The sequence below is a fragment of the Amphiura filiformis genome, chromosome 1 (genome assembly GCF_039555335.1).
Source record: "Amphiura filiformis chromosome 1, Afil_fr2py, whole genome shotgun sequence".
NCBI lineage: Eukaryota > Metazoa > Echinodermata > Ophiuroidea > Amphilepidida > Amphiuridae > Amphiura > Amphiura filiformis.
The window spans coordinates 101,385,696-101,407,923 of NC_092628.1; the positions used below are offsets into that span (position 1 = coordinate 101,385,696).

General features: G+C 35.6%; 2 protein-coding genes across 3 annotated transcripts in view; one reads left to right on the plus strand and one right to left on the minus strand.

Moving 5' to 3' along the window:
* Positions 1-1,644: 1,644 nt before the first annotated feature.
* Positions 1,645-16,061, plus strand: LOC140160625 (YEATS domain-containing protein 4-like). The gene is made up of 7 exons (XM_072183880.1): positions 1,645-1,789; positions 5,910-6,029; positions 9,522-9,588; positions 10,363-10,457; positions 11,795-11,887; positions 13,178-13,265; positions 14,891-16,061. The coding sequence occupies exons 1-7, from the start codon at positions 1,706-1,708 to the stop codon at positions 15,067-15,069; spliced, it is 726 nt and encodes a 241-aa protein (XP_072039981.1). The 5' UTR covers positions 1,645-1,705; the 3' UTR covers positions 15,070-16,061.
* Positions 16,062-18,210: 2,149 nt separating this feature from the next.
* LOC140160634 (uncharacterized) overlaps positions 18,211-22,228 on the minus strand; it is a 33,018-nt gene continuing 29,000 nt past the window's right edge. For both annotated transcript variants that reach the window (XM_072183900.1, XM_072183892.1), the window contains 2 exons: positions 21,209-21,290; positions 18,211-20,704 (listed from right to left, as the gene is read on the minus strand). In XM_072183900.1, coding sequence (XP_072040001.1) covers positions 20,275-20,704; positions 21,209-21,290 — 512 coding nt within the window. In that variant the 3' untranslated portion in view covers positions 18,211-20,274. The remainder of the gene's footprint in view (positions 20,705-21,208; positions 21,291-22,228) is intronic.

The window sequence follows — 22,228 nt, forward strand, 5'->3', positions numbered from 1 at the left end:
ATGGAATCATCACACAAATCGGTGAGGGCATCAAAACTGTTGTTTGATTTCAGCTCATTTAGGTCCATGAGGAACGAGGAGTGAAAATTAGGTAATCCGCAGCCATCACAGAGCCATGAGTAAGATGCATGATTGGCAAGAACGTCATACACCTCGTCGCTCATGCCCAGGCAAAATTTATGGAACCAGTTATTACAGTTCTCACATTCAATACAATCCTGGCCCCACCTGGCAGCTGTGTTACAAATTTGGCAGGGGTATTTTAATTGTTGTGGTCCTGGGTTTGGGTTAACATCCCCAGCGAGCAATAGCAGAAGAGTTAATCCCCGGGGGGCACTTCGATTTGAAATGGATATAGGTGTAGGGCTGGCACTTTCGCACCCAGGGGCATTCGGTGAGAGCAAAATGTAAAAAATATGGGGTCATTGGGTGACAGCATGATTTTTGGCATTCGGTGAGAGCAAAATGTAAAAAATATGGGGTCATTGGGTGAGAACATGACCTTTTTTAAACGGAATCTTTGGGTGAGAGCCGAAACAGCGCGACAGAAACCTCGAAAATCGAATTTCTCGTTCTAAATGGCTTCAAATTTCTTTGTTTTTTCAAAATAAGTGACAAAATCAGTGATAAATGAAAGTTGCTGTTAAAAGTGAACAAGTAAGGGTCTTTGGGTGACAGATCAAATGAAAAAATAAGGGTCTTTGGGTGACAGAGCATGTGTTCGTAAAAAATATGGGGTCTTTGGGTGACAGCGACGCTGAAAAAGGGGGTCTTAACAGCCCTACATACGCGTCACCTCCAAAGTTGGAGTGCCCCCCCTCCCCCGGGAGTTAATCTAGACGTACGGTTCAGATTATGTATGGTAAAACGTTTTGAATGGCGATAATTGTTTGTAATGCGAAGGGAGACATGGAACAGACTCACCGGGCAGTTACGGGAAACAAGTGCATCATCTATCGGCGCAGTCCAGTGATCCACATCGAGGTGGTGGCAATTCTGCAACACATGGTCCACACTGAATAGACGTATTCAAGGCACAATATAATAGCAACAAATGTCGAATAATGGGTTTCAAAATGACCCATGGTATAATACAATTCACGAAATTGCACGTAGATTTAAAAATGGCCGCCAACCGCGGGAAACATGAAAAATTTTATAACTCAGTATACACCAAAATGTTTAAAAACTGCGAGGTTAAAAACAGCATCCACTGGTACACGGAGGTTTAAAAACACTTAGAATCGCGAAAATAATCCAGTATTGAAGAAATATACGAGGAAATGATACAGTTAACGTAATCCACTTTCCACAAGTCAGCACACAAAGTAGCGAGTTTACACGTAGATAAAAAATGGCCGCTACCCGCGGGAAACGCATGATGCACCAAAAGCATGATGCACCCAAATTTCAATCATAAAACATTATTTTCACCCAACTTTCAATATTTTTTGACGAATTTCTTTTTTTAATTTTCGAAAATATATAAATTGAAACCTGTTCGGAACGTCTTTCCTTCACTGTTTATCTTTTCAATCTTGTGCATGTAAATGTTTCAAACTTACCGCGCTGCGCTGCTGAAAGCTGTTCGTCTTCGTTTTGTATCGCTTACCGCCCAGCGTTAATAGGTACGGGCAACATACACAACACAATTTATTTACTTATTATAATAATTTATCACGGTCATGATCAAAAGAGAACAAAAATGACCTCGCAAAGTCTTATGTTAATTAGAAATAGTAGAATGGCGGCGGCAGATTTCGGGCCCGATTCTGGTGGACGTGTAAAGGTATAAACATTGTTGTAAAATTAAGAATAAAGATAAACTTACTTAGTCGGAGACGGTAGGCGGACGGTCAACGAATTCGGCAGTCTTTCCCTTTCGCTTTTCATGTTTTGCAATCATGATCTCAGAGTTCATCATCTGAATCAGAGTTTCCGAATTCTACAGTCTTGCTCAATTATAAAAGGGAATTTCGTGATCCACAGTCTCATCCCCCACTTTTTTCTCAAAAAAGTTGAGATTTTTAGGCATTTAAAGTAAAATAAAAAACACATGTCATGATAAACATGTATGTTTCACGTCCGGGTTTTTGAAAAAAAAGGAGGAAGAGGGGGCTTTTTATTTTTTATCGCAAAACCAATGTAAATACCCATAATTAGAGCTGTTTTAGGGCACACAATGGAAAAAGGAGGAGGCCTCTTTTTATTTGTTCTGAGAGATAGACCCCCTCAAATTATCACAAAACCTTCCAAAAGTGTTTCTTGATTATCATCAGCAAGGCTATAGAAAGTAGGTAACCCAGGCAAACCTTAGTTAACACATTTGCTGGTCAGCCAAATTCGCCGACGATGTCAATGCATTTTTACATAGAAATTTAAAACTTGTGCCCGAAGAAAGAAACCTACATAAATATGTTTTCTATACTTCACTTGACCCAAATATATGATTTTTATGGTGATAAGTCACCCGCACATGGAATTTTAGAGGATTTTGATAGCAGTTCCATTAAAAAAAGCTGCTATCGCCATGAGACTAAGATCTAGAAACACCCCGAAATGCCGTTTTGGGGAATTTTGCTAGCTGAATCTTTTTGATGAAAGTCAGTCTTTGACAAGATGTAACTTTGCTACGGAAAGTGCTATGAAAAAAAGGTTTTCAGTTTTGGCTTTGTTTACTCAAGGGCTTTAATTTGATATATAAAATGATGCAGTTTGATGGCAAATTTGAATTCACCTAGCATACCTATAGAAAGCATCTCTACTTCCCTGGCAAATTTGAATTCACCTGACCTTTCATACCTATTAATTTACATACACATATATTCGCATGTCACAAATAGGTCACCCAAAAATGGAGGGGCCGTATTAAAAACATGAAAACGCTTTCTTCGCACTTCAAACTTGGTTTATTCTAAAAGTATAGGCCTAATACCTATTGTAGAAAGTTTGGTGTCATTTTGTAGATAATTATGTTCTTTATCAAATACAAAAAAAACCCAAGTCAATTGGACAACTACTTTGAGAGTTATACTTCAATATGTAACATGTGTCAATGGAGGGGCCGGGGCGCGTGAGCCGGGGGCGGGTGAGCTGGGGCGGGTGAGCCCCATAGGATTGTACACAAAATTGTGAAAATATGGCAAACTTCAAACCTTTGTATCTTAAAAAGTACAACTAGCATGGACCACAAATTGCACATATATAATCCTGGACTGTACGTAGATCTACCTCATAGTAGATCAACTGTAACAAAAGATGTAACTAATTAATTGCCTAATTAAATGCTAATTAAGACAGTTTTCCATATGTTACTGTACAAAATTTACACGTAATGCTCCGACATTTCTAAATGGCCTATCTCTTGCCTGAAACACCCTGCTTTTTCAAAAGTACACATATTTTTAAGGAAATTTGATGAGGAATTCAATTATGCTATTAGTTTTAGTGCCAGACATGGAGGAAAAAAGTTTTAATTGATAATGTCATACAAATTCTAAAATTATTTTACAATGTTTGTCCACCCTGTATGTTTAACGCAAGAGATACCAAAGTTTTTCTTCCTAATTTGTTTGAAGGGCCCATGCAATGTCTTTCTGAATCCATATTTATTTTGAGCTACATAGCTTTCAGAAAAAGAAAATATGGGGTTTACCATGACAAGAAAGATGCTAATTTTGTTGATCTTCCACCCTGTATATTTCTTACCCACCCTGTATTATGATGTTATACTTTGTTGATTTGTCATCCTTGTAATATAAGCTTTCCAGAAATATATACTTATAATGGTCTACAATGTATTCATTAAAAGTTGTGTCGAAGTGAATCAAAATTGGTGATATTTTTATCATTTAAAGGAGTGTTTCGTGATCCTAGCATCCTCTTTTTATGACATTTTTCTTTACATATCCACGAAAAAAGCCTATTCCCAAAATTTCAGTTGATTCCGATTTTGCGTTTGCGAGTTATGCATGATTATGTGTGTTACACTGCTCCATAGACAATGCGTTGTAATTTCGTTCTGGTGCATCAGAACGAAATTCAAATTTCACGATATCTTTGCAAAACGAATTAATCTGCAAGAAATATTTTGTACATAAACATTATGTAGCCAGAGTTTTCCAGTGATAAAAATCTCAACTTTTTTTGAGAAAAGTGGGGGGATGAGGCTGTGGATCACGAAATGCCCCTTTAACATTATGTTACACAAAAGATGACTAATTCATGACATGTGACCATATGTATGTTGCTCGAGAAGTCCACAAATTTGATTTGATTTGCTTACCGACAGTGACCGATGAGCATTGTGAGCTTCACATTTAATTAAAAATCTAGTCGGATTTGCTGAAACATGACACTTTAAAGCAATGGAAGTTTTGAAGTAAACACAGCTGATCGCAACAGCCAATTGCATCAAAAATGTTGCTAAAATTGCATTTCAATAAAATTTCAAAATAGGCAATCTCTCGGTCAAAATCTGTCATATCTGCCACTCTGTAAATGTAGTCAAGTAAAGATGCAGTTGACTCATCAAAATAACTTTCATTCATATTTCAACATTAACAGAATATTAGAAAAATAACACCTGTTGCAAAAAATATCACCGGTGACCTACTGAAAAAGGATAGCAACATACTGACGTACGTTCCTCTAGCATAGAATGTGTTGTGTATTATCATGAAGTCCTGTGTGTCATGTGTAAATTCAAAGATGGTCATATGTGTCTTTATAGTTATTAGTAGGACCCCTAACCAGGGTCTTAGCTAGAAATTGAGGGTTGCCCATCAATCATTTGAATAAAATTGCCTGTCCTAATTTGACCTTTAAAACATAGCCCATTGGGGGTTCAAAGAGTTCAAGTATGTGCTTATATGTGACATGATCAAGGGGAATGAGTCACATGTCGACCCTGGTCGAAAATGAGTTTTACATTTGTTTCTAAAGAGAACATTTAGAGCTTTCAGAAACTGAAAACCCCATGTTAATAGGACTTTTCTTTGCAAAGTTATGTCAATTTATCAATCACTAAAAACAATATAAAACAAAAGAATTTTAACACTTTCTTTGCCAGTATCTCAAAATCAATATTAGCGACATCCGACTCATTTCCCTTGATCGTGTCACATATGGCCTTGTTATACAAATTGGGTCTACTAAAAAGGTCAATTAGCTTCTCAAAAAATACAATTTATAATATAGCATCTGCCAAAGGCATTAATTTTGCCCGTCCCAGGAGCAAACTCCCCGTCTAAAATGACGGCCAGACGGGTGGCTAGCTAAGACCCTGCCCCTAACCATGCTAGCGTAACATCAAGTAAATTTCACCAATTTCTACATGTTAGTTTGTTACTGTTGTAACTTCAGTTTAAAACCAAAAACAGCATATAGCATACATTGATGCTTGATGTCTCGACTCCTAGAAAGTTTCTACTTACAAGTCCAAGGAGACATTTTCTGCAAGCTAAAAGTGTAGGACTCTTGAAGCCCATTTTCATGGTAATATAGGCCTACATTGTGTGTAAGAAAAGATTCTAAGAAAACATATACATGTAGGGTGGATATACATGTTCCTCACTGTGGGTTGAAATTGTATTCGATTAACCCTTACACCCAAAAATACCACAGAATACCACGATGAAAAATTCAGCGCATGCATGCATCCCAGGGTCTGCGATGACGCAATCACCCAGCAAGTGTCAAATGCTCACGGAATTGCTGGCCGGGCAGCAATAACCCGAGTAGCTACCGGTCCGCGATCGTGCGGCTGGCATGCGGGGGGTCAAAGGTTCGAATCCCGGGGGTGCCAAGTCAAAAATTCTTCTTCTTCTTGAAAGATTCGGATCTTCTTTGACTTCCGATAGCAAAAAGCATGGGTTAAGTGATACTTGAGGTTTTTATTCGTTTTTGCAGGAATAACCCTCGTGAAGCCAATTGTGTACGGTAACTTTGCAAGATATTTCGGCAAGAAACGTGAAGAGGATGGCCACACTCATCAGTGGACTATTTATCTGAAGCCATTCAGAAATGAGGTATGTTCTTAAAATGTTGGCGATAGTATGATTTTAACCAGATGAAGCGGCTGACTCTACCATATCCAGATCCAGAATGTTAAAACAGGCAAAAATATTTGAATGCGAGAGTCAGTTACCTATAGAGGCAACTGTGATAAATTCAGACCATGTAGCAAACTCACCAAACAATCAATATAGACCTACATGACATGTACAAGAAAATGTATTTTTAATAATCATGTCATTCATGATGTTTGGCTGTCCGGGCGGAAGCAAATTCATTAATCTACTCTGCAGCCTCAAAAATTGTTCCTAATTTCTCTTGGTCAGTATTCAATTTGTGTAGTAAATGCAATTTGGTTTTTGAATATGTGAATTTGAAATTACATATCCTCTTGTACAACTTATTATCAGCTAGTAGTAACAGAGCTACGGTACATTTGGGCAATTCCACGGTAACTCGTGCTACACTTTATGGCGTCCTTTTACATACTTTGTGCTCCAGCTTTTAAATTGATTTGATTGGAATCTGTATTTTTGTATTTTAATACCCAACAGTCAATGCTAGTTCCTCATAGTATTGCTAATTCAGGATATCAACTTTTGTATGTATGGGACAGCTGTAAAAATCGGTAACTTTCGTACTACTGAGCAGAGGACATGCTTAAAAATCACTCATTTTTATTTTGATGGTGTGCTAAAACAAAAAACACTAAAGCCTTATTGATTATATGATAAGTAATTGCTATAATAAGGTTTGTTTTGGTATACCTTAAAAAGTTGTGCCCCTCATAGTTTTACATTGACTGGCAAAAAACATGGTAACTCGTACTCACGGTAACTTTCGTGCTACAGTTTGTCCGCCATATATAAAATGGTATTGTTCATCTAAATGTCAATTTTTTTTTGATAACAATTCCTCAACAACTGGTGCAATGATCAAATAACTCAATCTATGTACAAATAAGCCCCCAAATAACCCATCTATGTACAAATAACACTATTCAGTGTATGTACCAGCATACAATGTACCACACACATTACATACAAACATCCCAGCCTTACATACGCCTTGCTTGATCCTGTTTGGATATTTTATTCTAGGGCTTAAATTTAAACAGTTAAATTGAACAGTCAACAATTGATAAAACTTTTACTTCCATGTTATTTGACTCTAAATTCCCTCACAAAACTTGTAATGTTCATGGTTATTTGCTCTGTAAGTTTTTTAAAAATTGCTTTCTGAGTTATAGAATGTTTGGTCATCTTTTGGTTGAGACCATTTCCTGCTTGGTGCAAATACTCTACAGTTTGCCCGATTTCAATCACTTCACTAAGCTGGAAAATGAGCCTCATTACACTCAACAACAAACCAATTTCCAATACAAATCTCAGAACTATACAAATCTCAGTATCAACAATGTCACTGTGGCTGTTAATCTCAGGATTTCCAGTATCTATTTTGTTTGTTTTATTTCTTCTTTTGCCTTGGTTACTCATTCAGTGGATGTTTTAAGGTATCCTCTGTTCTTCCATGAGGCCCATATTAATTGATTGGTTCTTAGACTAGATCCTAGGGGGTGGAGGGCTAAACATTTTGGTTGCATCATTTTGACCAGGTATTGATAGTGGGATATATGCTAAATAGCATGTTTTTTTAGAGAGACTGTACAATGTAAAGTCTTTGAGCTTAAAAAAAAAGGACTTTATTGGTGTGTGCAAAAATTTGGTATAAATAAATTTACACTATTTTGGCACATGATCTGGGTGGAAACTGGCTCCTTGAATCTTATCTCTATCTTTGCCTTCCATATTTTTACTTTAATTTTCCTGCGACAGGAGGTCACTTTTCTCTTTAATTTTTGGCCCCCCACACATGTGTGGTTGCCTGGTTGTTTGTTTCTTTCTTTCTTTGTTTGGCTGTCGGGCGGAAGCAAATTCATTAATCCACTGTACAGCTCCAACACAATAACTACAAACTTGGTACGGTATGGTGATAGAATAATGGTGGCTTGATGTGCTGTGTAGTTTTGTGTTATGTTATTTGCATATTTATGAATATTAATGAGCTTATTTACAAATTTTGCCTACATTTTCATTAATCCACTTTGCAGCATTATAAACACAATAACCAATCAACTTCAAACTTTGTTTGGTTGGATATGGTGGCCTGATGTGCTGTATAATTTTGTGTCATGTTATTTGCATATTTATGAATATTAATGAGCTTATTTGCATATTGCATATTATTTTTTATTTACAAACCTTTGTTATTTACACTTTTGTGTGTGTGTGTATGGGCACCTTAATTACTGAACTGCATAATTCTAGTTTGTCATGGGGCAGGCTTCCCCTCCCCCACTGGCTACACTGGTGCTAGAAAGCTGTTACCAATATCATGGTCACATATAAATGCATATTCATGTAGTTGGGAGATCCTCTATTGCTGCCAAGTGGTAGATTTTGCATTACCTTTGCTGGTACAGGGGGAAGTGGGCTATGGTAACTCGTGCTACATCGGTAACTCGTGCTACTGGTAACTCGTGCTACAGTTTTAAATGGGTCATTATTATGTGATGGAGAGTGTTTTGTACATTAATTTCTTATTTTTACTCAAGGCACTACTAGTAGAAGGAAAATAATAAGTGGCATCAATTAAATTGCCAACATTTTGAAAATATATAAAAAAATGCATCTTTCGGTAACTCGTGCTACGCCATATTTAGTGCTATGAAAACGCAATGAAAGAAAAAAAATAGTTACCAATACCATGGTCACATATAAATGCATATTCATGTAGTTGGGAGATCCTCTATTGCTGCCAAGTGGTAGATTTTGCATTACCTTTGCTGGTACAGGGGGAAGTGGGCTATGGTAACTTGTGCTACATCGGTAACTCGTGCTACTGGTAACTCGTGCTACAGTTTTTAATGGGTCATTATTATGTGATGGATAGTGTTTTGTATATTAATTTCTTATTTTTACTCAAGGCACTACTAGTAGAAGGAAAATAATAAGTGGCATCAATTACATTGCCAACATTTTGAAAATACATAAAAAAATGCATCTTTCGGTAACTCGTGCTACGCCATATTTAATGCTAGGAATGAAAGAAAAAAAAAAAAAAAATTAGCCGGGGATTATTTAAAATGTGTTGGATGTTTTTTGAAGACCATATTTCAGAGATATAAAATGTATCAAATTTAAAAGAAAAGTGCCCATGTTTAATAAAATAGGCCCACTTGGAAAATATCCAAGTTGAACAGGAGTTTTTCACTTAAAATACACTCTCCAAAGAAACTTTAAAAAAAAACCCAAAATGTTAGAAAAATGTCGAAAAAAGTTTATAACTTGAACCTTACATCTGTTTGGAATAATATAAAAGTTAAAAGAAATATATATTGGCAATTTCATTTTTTTGAGTCATGTCCACTTTTGCTTGGAATTGCCCATTTATTGATAATTGACAATTTACTTTCAGTTGAACCATTGTGACCTCTTTATTTTCAGGACATGTCAGCATATGTGAAGAAGGTCCAGTTTAAGCTGCATGAAAGCTATCCTAATCCGCTCAGAGGTATGTAATCATCAATATTAAAATTAGGCTTGTTGTGCATTATGGAGTTATCGCAGGACTTTTGAAAGAAGGAGCAATAGCATTTCATCAAATATTATATTCTAATCAAAAGAGCTTATAAATCTGAGATTAAGTTCAAAAGACCAGTTTGCATCTGACATCAACTCCATACAGCCTGTGATTGGTTAGCAGTGCATAAAATGGCAGGTTAATTCATCTGATGCCGTCATCAGAGAAAAGGAATCACAGAAAATGGTGTAATAACACGGTGTTAAATCTCTGAAATTTTACAAGCAAAAGGCAACTTTTCTAGACATTTTGAGACGGGTTGTATGTTTGAATGTGCAAAATTAACTAGGGCAAGCTGTTTTACCACTGACTTTAGAATTTTCAATCATCGATTCATCATGACAAATTGTTTCTGAGTTTGATTGACAGATGTCAGATGCAATTAGTCTTGTTTAATTCAGTCTTCGATTGTTGTTTCATTCATTCATCTTTATTTCATTCAATAATAAAATACAACAGGACAACAACAAACACAAATCTTGAATCTAAATAAAGGCCCATTCATACTTCACTGTATTTGTAGTGCATTCTGTTAAATTGGCTGTTGAATCTCCATCGCTTCCGTCACAATTCCCAAAACTTAATTTACTGCAGAACAAAACAGGTTAGTTGGATGTTGAGGCTAACCTTTTGATGTCCATTTTGATTTTGATGTATACTTTCTCTGACCCTGTTGTTGATGTGTTTCTTCATAATTATTTTCAGTTGTCACAAAACCACCATATGAAGTTCAAGAGACAGGTTGGGGAGAGTTTGAAATAGCCATTAAAGTGTTCTTTATAGATCCAAATGAAAGACCGGTAAGTTGGCTCCTATGATATCAGTGGGTTGCAGCCAATTGTTTTATGGCAAGGCAAAGCTAAGCAATTGTCATACAGCAGTTATCTTATTTTATTCCCTGTTCCAGAAAAGTACTGCAATAGTGTTTTTGGATTCAAAAAAATATCTTGTTTTGCGAAAAGAAACATACCGTATTTCGTCAAATAAACGCCCCCGGGGGCGTTACATTTTCCCAAGGGGGGCGTTTATTAGAGGTCATTTTTAGCACGACAATTCCTGTTAAAATCATTAGGTAAGCTTAAAAGTCATGCTAAAATGACGAACTATGAACTTTTGACACTGACTTTTGGTTCACTTCCGGGTTTCTGATGCAGATTTTCGCCATTTATTGCTGCTATTACCGACCATGTGAGCAACTTGGTAAGCTTACTACACAAGATAGCATGGAAATATCGGAATTTTTGAAACATCTTGGTTGAAAAAAGTGGTGGGGGGCGTTTATTTGAGGGGGGGCGACTATTTGACGAAATACGGTAGCTAAATCCCAATTCTTAGTTAGTTCTACTAACCTCATATGCCATCATATCTTTAGGTATTGTGGTCTCAGGTTCTAACTCGGAATAAAAGTTACATTTTAGTAGCTTTCCAATTTGAGGGGAAATGGACCCAAAACATGCAATTTTGCATGATCTTACAATTTCAGTCACAAAATTCAACAACTTGGCACAAGTGTATAAAATTTGGAGTATAGGTCATGAGTTTGCTCGTAAATTTAATATTTTATGTTAATTTTGATAATTGGTTGTAAAAGATGTGTGAAAATGTGTTTTCTATAAATTAGAATATGCATAAACTGAAATTTGTCTTAGTACGGTACAAGTCTTTGACTTTAACTAAATGATTAGGATTTAGCTATGTTTCATTTGGAAAAACAAGATAATACTTTTTAATCACAAAAAAATGCTGTATTTTTCTGGAATCAGGAGTAGGTAATAATGATGGTTGGTGTAGAGCTAGTAGCTATTAACCTATCGCTTGGATCCCTGCAAATCCTGGTTTGAAGCTAAACGTGCTGGTAGATAGGGCAGTGTTAAGAAAAACAAAAACCCAAAACCGCCTACTAGACCAACCCTAAAAACTATGGTTGTCAACTTCCAGAGTATAAAGAACAAAGTAGCGGAATTGGCAGCCTGTCTTGATACACACAACCCTGACATAGTAATTGGAACATTTTCAAAAATACCTGCAGAGTATGGGAGTTGTGAAATCATGCACACATTTCTGGGGCCTGTATATATAAAGTAAAGTTATTAAAGTGAATTTTTAGTCTGATGAATATTTTTATTTTCTTTGACAGGTTACAATGTACCATTTTTTGAAGCTGTTCCAGTCACCCACAAACTTGACGTTAGGAAAGAAGACGTTGGTATCGGAGCACTATGATGAATTGGTATGCTAGCACACATTCTCTATCTTAGAGAATTAGAGCAATGTTGACATTTTTATAGCAGCTTTTTGACCCAATATGCAAGGAGAGTGTGAGAGAATTGCAGAAAATAAAATTTTCTATGTTTTGCCTGCCTTGAGGCCAGATTCACAATGTAATGTAAAGTGCTAATGTTTTACGGAAAACAGGAAAAAATCACAGAATCCGAGTAGAAGATGGAAAAAAGCAGAAAATGTGGATAACAAACACTGAACATTATTTGAGACTTCACTCCTATGGACTCAGATTAACGTTAAACATTTTTTACATAATAAACCATTGTGACTGAATGACGTGTGATGCTATAATTTGGTCCATGTGTTTTACACTTTCATATTTTGTAAAATATTTTTGATTTTATTATAAAAAGTAGTAGAGGGGAACTTGTTGACCCTATATATAGCAATACAGATTTCTGTCACAAGCAATGATTGAATCACCAGTATCATTTGCACTAATTGCTACCAGCATGTGATCAGTGATTTGTGCCTCTATCACTGCAACTGCTATAGTCCATATCCCTTCCTCCAGGCAGTAAAGTAAACTCAATTTTCTCAAAAACTGCTCATTTTGGCAGGAATATGTTATGATTTTGTGCTTGATGCAACAAGTTGGATTCTGTGCGTCATTTTCTTTCTGAAAATGTTTACTTATATAAATATCATCATTACGTTTAGAGGTGCAATAAAAAAAACATCTAAATTACTGCTCCCAAGAAAAGCATAAGGACTATAGCTTGAGGGACATAATTAGGCCAAAAAAATAAATTGTTTGGTTGCCCTTCCGAGACAAAAATTTGGAGGGTCGGTAGGTAGATCTTTTTTTTTTTTTTTTTTTCATGGACTCTTACTCAATTTTCCTCCATTTTGAAATGGCTAGTATTGACAAATGCTTGATCATTTTATGGTAAAAAAATTGTGTGTTTTTGGACTGGATTTAAATAGAAATACTTCTTGTTTTCAATCAAATATGTATTTGATAAATAAAATGAGTGAATAACAAATATAAAAGTCCTTGATTCTGTCCAAATTTAAGGTTTCTTCTAAAAAAGTGATTGAAAAAAAAAAACCCTGACCCAAGATTTCCAATTTTTTGGGTCAGTCGGTTGAGGGCAACCAAACATATTTTTTTTTTTTCATTATAATGGGTAATTCCTTACCAAGATGCGACTCTGGATGCTTCATTCACTGTATAAATGTTACTAGTAATGCCAACATCTGGTATTCACCATTATCATATTATTTTCTCTGGTAGATATTTCTGGACCCTACTGCTATGATGCAACAACTGCTGATCTCTGTCAGACCTCTCACATTGGGTGCCCATAAACATGAAACAGATTGTAAGTGTATCGGTTTTTTGTTCAATATCTCTGTAATAGAAGCTGGCTATAACATTACTGATTGTTGCCATTTATGCTGTGGTTTGTGTTTCTGATATTATTACTTGAATCTTCTGTATCATGCTTGTTTCTTGTTTTAAAATTTGCGGTGTGATCAAGCAAAGTCAGTCTGAAGTCGGGCATATTCAATTTTCTACATGATTGTATGATTGCAATGCTACATTTTGCAGAAAACGCCTTAGAAATTGAACAGTTAGTGCCAAAGATATGAACAGTTGAAGTGTTTCCAAAACAGTATGCAACAATAGAAATTATTGTCTTTGTTTGGCTATATCTCAAAATCAATATATCCGACTTCCCGACTGATTTTGCTTGATCACATCACATATTATAATAAACAAATATACAAATGCAATAAGCAAGTTGTTGTATTCATGAAAGTCCCTTAACAGCGAAACTGTTGTTAAAATTATCCATACATGAAATCATGGGGAAAAGTAAGTCTTGTACTGATATTTAAAGATTTTCCTCATTGTTGCAAAAGTTCCACCATCCTTATGACAGAAACCAAGCCATATGTTATGAACACAGTTTGCCTTTATACAATCAATCATTGCAATTCATTTAGTCTTTTGGGGCATCACTTTTGAAGTGGAAAGTGATGCAATTTTTCTTTAAAACACTGTACATAATTTTTGTCAATTCAATATCATGGGATTCACATTGGGCAAATTTGTGTAAAACACTTAAATTTTGTGAGGTATTTAATTTTGCGAATTTCGGGAGGACCTGAAATTCATGAAATTAAATCCCCCGTGAAATATAAAATTTTACATTGAAACTACTAGGGCTGTGGTCGGCACCGTTTTTTATTGTCGACATGTCGATATAATTAGATATACCGCACGTCGACAGTGTGTCGACATAAAAAAAAAAAAATTAAAAAAAAAATTTCAAAAAATATTTTTGGCCAGAAAATCAAGTTATAGGCCCAAACTGACTTGTTATTCAAGGTTGAAACCAGAGAAATACTGCTACTCAAAAAAAAAAAAATGCCAATTTTTTTTTACATATTTGGAAAAAGTTGTACATTTTAATTACTTTTTTTTCTATTGAACAGCTAGCAATGCATACTAATTCAATGTGTCCCTGACAAAGCAAAGGTAATCAAAATGTACAAGTTCATCAACTTTGTAAAAAAAATTGGCATTTTTTTTAGTAGCAGTATTGTCGGGATACATGCCTTATGTCGACATAATGTCGACATTATGTCGACATAAGGCATGTCGACCACAGCACTAGAAACTACCAGTAAATCTTCTGGATTCGCAAATTTAAAACCCTCAGAAAATCCTGCTTTTTCTCAATTCACAAAATAAAGTACCCGCAAAATGTAAGTGTTTTACTGTATTTTAAAGAGGCCATCCCACCTTTGGTGTACGTTCCTTAGGGAATTAGTCAAGGTGGAAATTTATCCATGTAAATTATGTTCTGTCTGTAGTAATAGGTGGAGGCCAGTTTGTGTCTGTGGTGACCTGACTTGAGTGGGAGGGCCCCTTTTAAACTCTCTAATAAGAAAGCTAGTGTACAATTTGGTCATTTTGGTTTTGTTTGTCTTTTTACAGTTGCTGAACTAGAAGAAAGGACAACAAATGCTCTACAAGCAGCGAGGAAAAAGATTCGTTTTGAAATCACAGAACTAAACGAAAGATTAAAACAGAGCAAAGACACTATACTTAATTTCAAAAGTGAAATTAAGAGGTTAGAGGACTCTGAATTCACCAGGGACAAAGTGGCTTTATGATGGCAGTGTAAACTGTTGCCAAGTCTTGCAACAATTAGTTTTACAAATGTAAGATCGTTGGATTGAATTTCAAAGACTTGGAGATGATTTTACATAGGCTTGCACTGTATTGTAAGTCCTCTATATCATGTTCCAAACCATGAGCTTGTGGTTGGTTGCAATTGCAAGTTCTTTTTGGTAAGGACCAATGTTCAATCATGTCAGTTGTGGTAAGTGTTGGTAAGGCTAATGAAAGGAGGAATAAGACTCTGATACCAGGAAGCAGTTGTGTTTAATGAGGACAAAACAAGGTTTTTGTTGTGGCATATCAGAACTATTTAGAATTGGTGGGAGGTCAATTTCGCTAAACTGTTCATTGTAAACAAAATGTCAGACGATCATATGCCCTCCAAAAGATTGAATAGGTTTGAAGTCTATGATATACAGAGATTTTAAACAGTTCTCTCAACAAATATTTGACTTACTTGATATTTCATCCCACATCCATGGGATTTCATCAGAAAGTGAGCTGGAGCAGTAAACACCTAGTCAAGTCTGCTGCAATTTGTTATGTAAATATAATATGCTCCCTTAAAATTTATATATAAATCACATGTCTGTCCATCAACATAATGGTTGCACATGGTAATTTCTTCTGTTTCTTTGATAGTCAGGGATTAAGATTCCCTGAAGCTCAATGTGAAATTGGAATCCACTCTATTGGAAACCAAGACCACAAACCAGGACCAACATAATGTTCTCGGCCGTTTCCACTTTCCAGCGATGGCTACAATTTAAGACACATCTCCTGTAATATCATATAAGCAGGGGAGACCTTAGTTTGTGAATTGAGACTTTTAGCAATTTTTTGCTTATTCACCGATCGCATGTTCATATGAAAATGAGGTTCTACCCACAAAGTGTGTGCGTAGTACGTACACCTATCAAAGCTGTTTGTTTTGATGTACAATTTTTTATATGTATGGAAATAAATGAATTTGATTTGATTTGAATTTGATTTGATTTGATTTATCAAACACATGCTTTAATTACCGCGTATGCTTTGCAAAATCCTTCTGGCGCATTGTTAGAAAAGCGCGAGGAACATTAATGCATATTTTGCACATGCGTTTGCTGGGAGAACCTTGTTTTGGTAGCAAGATGACTGATCCATGCAAAGGGCAAATTGTGTGCTCACATTCAAAATATGATTCAATGCCTGGTGGACAAATCGACTGATCAGTGCAAGAAGTGTGAAAATTTGGCAATTTACACACAGTATATTGTAATCATCTACACATGGCAGCTATTGCACTTACCCACTTCTGGCACTGAGTAGTAGAAATATTTGGGTATCACAGTATAGACACTCATGAAATATAATGTTAGATATGATTTACTTCACTTTTTCACACAATCTGCGTGTTTACACTGAGCACTCTGTATTTTTACCCGGTATTACCTGGTAACTCATAATCCGATTTAGGCAACAACCAGCACATTTCTACTGATGCTTAAAATAAGGATTGTGGTTTGTATCGGAAGTACTGAAAATATTTTCTTGATCCCCCAAGCTGCTTTAGTTTTAAGGTCACGATGTGATACATAAAATGTACATAAAAGAAGTTCAACACCTGGCAACCGTTAACCGTTGTGTTTCCACTGACAGAAATACCAGGTGTCACACCGCATGGTCTACCTCATGAGGTGGATCACGGTTACCGGGTGTCCACACCGCATCACTCTGAACCGATCTGTTTCCACTGAGCACATTAACCGGTAACACTCTAAACTAAACCACATTACCCGCCAACCGTTCCCCAGTAGATACACGCAGAATGTTGCTATTGAGGGTTGCATTCATAGAATATATCTGCAAGTAAAAAGTTGGTTATTAAATGAACATGGCTTCCTTGCCGTATTTGACTCACCCTGTATAAGACTGCATTGTACATGGAATTTGAGGAATGTAACAGTATAAAGCAGTGTTGTGTTATGAAATAAAAGCTGGTCAGGTCTCCATCATTCAGCAAATGATGCATTGCATTGGGCAATGGAGAATTCGGAAGTGTCTGAAATGACCAAAAGTATTATGTAAAAACAATTCCATTTTATTTTGCACTTGCTTCACTCACATTTTTTCATCCAGACCAAAGTCAATCCACTTTTTCCAAAAAAAATCTGACATCAGATACAGCAGTTCCTAAAACAAAATCCTCAAAATGCCAAATCTGTGTCAGTCCGGCTTGTATTATGCCAATTTTACCAAAATAATACACATTCTTATCAGAACAGAAGAGTATGGTTCCATGACTTCAAATTAAGTCAAGCTTTATTTCCAATTATCACATCAGTGATATTGCAACCAGCAAAAATGTTCAGACACTTGTTAATTTTGCGCATCCCAACTCCCTTTAATCAATGTCGAATGCCAAAAAATAGTTAAAGGTGGTTGCGCTTAATGTCTACTCCAGGATTGTTTCCAGGGGGAGTAAGCAAGTATATGACATGAACCAAAAACATATCACATATTTTCAACCTCGTGCACAATTCACAGGAATTTGATCTTCAAAACATCAAGTGTCCCAACGATTTTCACACAAGATTGGAGGTATCAAGTGGTAATGGGTGATGTAACACAAAGATCACCAAGGTTGGGAATTATTCCCTTTAAGCTTAGGGTTGGTCGTAACCATGTAATTATGAAAACTTTCGGGCCTCATAACTGCTAAATTATTGGTCTAAAGTATATAAAAGTATACATATTTAACAAAGACTTGATAAATTCATCTGTGAGGTCAAATTTGGGCCAAAATGCTTATTTTGCCCCCCCCCCCCATGGCTTTTTTGGCTCACCTCTTTTTCGTTCAAGTTAACAAAAAAGTTATTGGGCCAAAAATTTTTATTAATTTTTAAAAACTAGATAAAAATCTAGGAACCATTTTTTTTTTTTTTTTTTTATTTTGACCAACTTTGAGAAATTTGCACCAAAAATGGTCAAAAAATGCAAAATTTTTATAAAAATCATAAGAAAGCCTGATTTTTGCCCAAATTTACAAATATTTTTGTTTAAGTTGGATTCTCTTTATATTTGTTACATTTGGGAAAATTATGTCATAACAAATAAAATAATTACCAGGCACTGTCATTGTAATATGGCAGAGTAAATCCTGATAATTTTAACAATTCCCTTGGCATATTATTTTAAGTAGAAGTTCTTGCATTAAAAGCTGCTTCAACTTCCTGTTACATGGGACATTTCATACAAAAGGGAACCTTGTCTTTGTTGTGCCCTTGTGCTGAATATTTATAAATGTTAGGATATTTTTACAGATCTGAATAGTGTGTGGTTGGTTTCATTCTCGGTTTCTAATAGCTGGGTCATTCTTTGGGATTTCAAACATTACCAAGGTAACAATGAACCCTGTTGTGGCTCATGCATATATGCAATGTCTTTAAGCATGTGTGTGTGTATGCTAGCACTTCGAGCAAATGCTATTGATTTCGACCTGTGCACTGAAATGCGCACTGATGTCGTTGCCACATCAGGGTGAAAAATGGTATAGATTGTTTAGGAATGTAGGTGTGAAAGTGTGAATTGATTTCTCTGTGACTTGATTTTATTAACAAGTAATCTAAATATGCTAACATATTATTTCCATCACAGGGTTCAATGTTACATGTACTTTGGTAATGATATAAGTGATAACCTAAAAAATGAGTCAGCTAGACAGCTACACATGAAAGTATGAGTCAAATACAATTATGTTGGTGTATTTTTTTTTTAATTGCGGCTTTGTAGTCTATTTACACCTGAAAATTCCCCACAATACATGCATGCATATACAGTAACTTTGTTGCTTTATAGATCATGTTGCACTACATGTAATTCAAAGTAAGCATGTGAAGATACTACTTACTACAGACTACTTTCAACTATCTTGCCCTTCTGTTTTCTATATCAGTATGGCAAAGAGAAAAGAGAAGTTCATGATATATTATTGTTTGGTATTATCAATTTATGTACATTGTTATCATGTACAGATGAACCTTTGAAAGGAGGAAGTCATGCGTAAATTATTGTTCATGTTCAAAAGCTGAGTTTGAACTATGTATATATATATATATATATATATATATATTATAGGAATTCATAACTGAGTAAGCTAGAAATAAAACATTGGTGATAACCAATGCTAAATAAATAAATACAGGTATCAATCATTTTTGAAAAGTTGTTTTAGACTTAAAACTTTAAGACACTATCAGCAAAACCATACAAATATGTTATAAATTGGTAGCAATATCTTAAAATTGAAAAATATTTCAATAAAATTGCCATTAGGCATTTTATTCATACCAAAAAATTGTAAAACAGCAGTGTTGACAAATAAGAGCTCCATTCAATTGCAAGTGGGAAATTTTACCCTAAACGGGTCATTTTCTGAATTTCAGTCTATCAGTAGCAGGATATGTTAGCACACTAAATACTCTATACAAAAACGCAATACTATTGTGAATCACAGATAGTGCCTTTTAACTGCCTAAATTGGAACATACTAGAAATTTAACAAAAATATACTAGTATAATGTATGTGATACGAGATGGGTTTGCATATTCAGAAACATGTTTCTCAGTTAAATGCACTTGAGCTTAGTTTACAAATTGTATATTAAATAATTCATTACTTATTCATTCCTCATATTATTATTACTAGTATTGTAACTAGCTCACTCTGTGTAATTACATGTGCAAACAGACTACATACTAATGTAACATAATTTTGTATCATAGGGTTTCTGTTCTGGATACAACTCAATAGTGTATCAGAGGAATGGTCCACACCCACCTCCACATATTCCTACTTGTGTAATCACTGCCAAACATGGAAGTGAAGGGAGTGTTACACAACTGTGTAACTGCAGACATGTACATTTGAATTTTATTCGTCTTGGACAATGGATGTGTGTGGTTTGCCGGTGCTTAACAAACACACCACCAACCACCACACTCCCCAAACTCATAGACGTAATACTTCTGGCCAAAAAAGTACACATTTTCATGACACATTTCAGAATTGGGTTATATCATGATGCATACATTAAAATCTGAGCAACAGCTTTTTTTAAAGAGATGTATAAAAATATTTCAATTTAATTGAAATGTTCATCAGTGTTACTTATCCATACTGTACAAGCTATTTTCTTCCCAACCCTCTTCATTCTTTACATTGCCATCAAAAGAACTATATGCCACATTGTCCTCCCATCCTTCATTATCAGCAGAATCGTGCGTTGCTGGCTGTTACTTGGACATGGAAATTTGTCTGATGTAGCATAGTACAAACTGTTGTCTTCTGTGTCATTTTTGTTTATGGTGCCATTTTTATCGGGCTGATGAGACAGGCTGGTGGAAGTTACATAAGCATATTCAGGTTGGCGTTGGTTGCTGTGTATGACATCGCCAGGCTTGGAGGCTGTCAGATTGGTGGACGTTACATAAGCGTATTCAGGTTGGTGTTGGTCGCTGTAAATTACATCGTCTTGTTGATGACCATTTGGGGTATTTAGATGTACACCATTAATGTTTTTATCGTACAATGCGTTTGCTAACACAGCTGTATCCTTTGGTGATGTTGCTTGTTGTTTTTGTAATCTGTAAACATGAAAGGCCAAAAGAATTAAATTATGACCTTAAAGGAGTATTTCATGATCCTGGCATCCTCTTTTTGTGATCTTTTTTAGTTTTAAAAGTTTATTTGCGTATGCAAGTTATACATGATATGTATTACACTGCTACATAGGTCACTGTGTTGTAATTTTGTTCTGAACGTAATTTGAATTTGACGATATTTTTGCTACACATTCATATGCAAGAATTGTTTTTGTACATAAACATTATGTAGCCAGAGGTTTCCAGTGCTATAAAAATCTCAACTGTTTTTTGAAAAAAGTGACGCTGTGGATCACGAAATGCCCATTAAATTAAAAATGTATTTTTTTTGTTATTTTATGGATTTGTTTAACTATATCTTTATCATTTAGGTATACTGGCATGAAGCATAAAAACAAACACCCCCCCCCCAAATACCCAAGGACAATAAAACAAATTACAGATAGCCATTTACAGCCATATAATAAACAAATGAGATCAGTTTACCTTGGTTTTATGAGGAAGAAAAGCACAAGTCCTATCAACAATAGTAGCAGGACACCACCCACAACTGAACCAACAATGGCACCTGTAAATAATACAATATAGCATTGGTCATAACACAGTTTTCATTTCATTCTACATGTATTTAATTAATACGTTTTGGTGACGAAAAAACCCTGGACTATTTTTATGCAGCAATTCCTGTCATCTTATGGGCAAAAACAAACAAACAAACCCCCAAAAAAATGGCTGATTTTACATACATACTGCAAATAAAAAAAACGAAATGGAAAATCTGGGTATGTTGGGCCCGTAGAACTTCTTTTTTTTTCACCTTACACAGTATTTGTATGTTTCTTCCCCCTTATCGTTATCACCAACTTATTAAACACGCCAAGCGAGATTATCATGTTATGCAATTGGAAGGATGCGACTCTCGCCAGCTGTTTAAAAAGGTTGACAGTTTATGTACCCCTAAATCTACAAAGGTTCTACCTGCCGACACGTCCAATGTTCCTCTTGTTGACCGATTCTCAAGTTACTTTGTTGACAAAATCAAGCATATCAGTGAGGAATTTAAGAACTTGCCTTCTACTACTGCTATTTCAACAGATATTTGTGAATCTACTACAGCTATCTTCTCTGGATTTAAACCTCTTTCTGAGGAAGATGTTAGGAACATCATCATGAAATCCCCCTCTTCGACATGTGGACTTGATCCAATACCGACTTGGCTCCTTAAAAATGTCTCGATGAAATTGCTCCAATCATCACCAAAATTGTGAATTTATCACTCAACAATGGAAAATTTCCAGACGATTTAAAACATGCTCAAATTGTTCCTCTGATCAAGAAACCTGGTTTAGATCCGGAGACACTGAAAAACTACCGGCCTGTTGCAAATTTAAAGTTTCTTTCAAAGACAATCGAACGTGCATGTACTTCACAGATACAAAGTTACCTTCTTGAGAACAATTTAAATGGCAAAATGCAAAGTGCTTATAGATCTAATCACAGCACAGA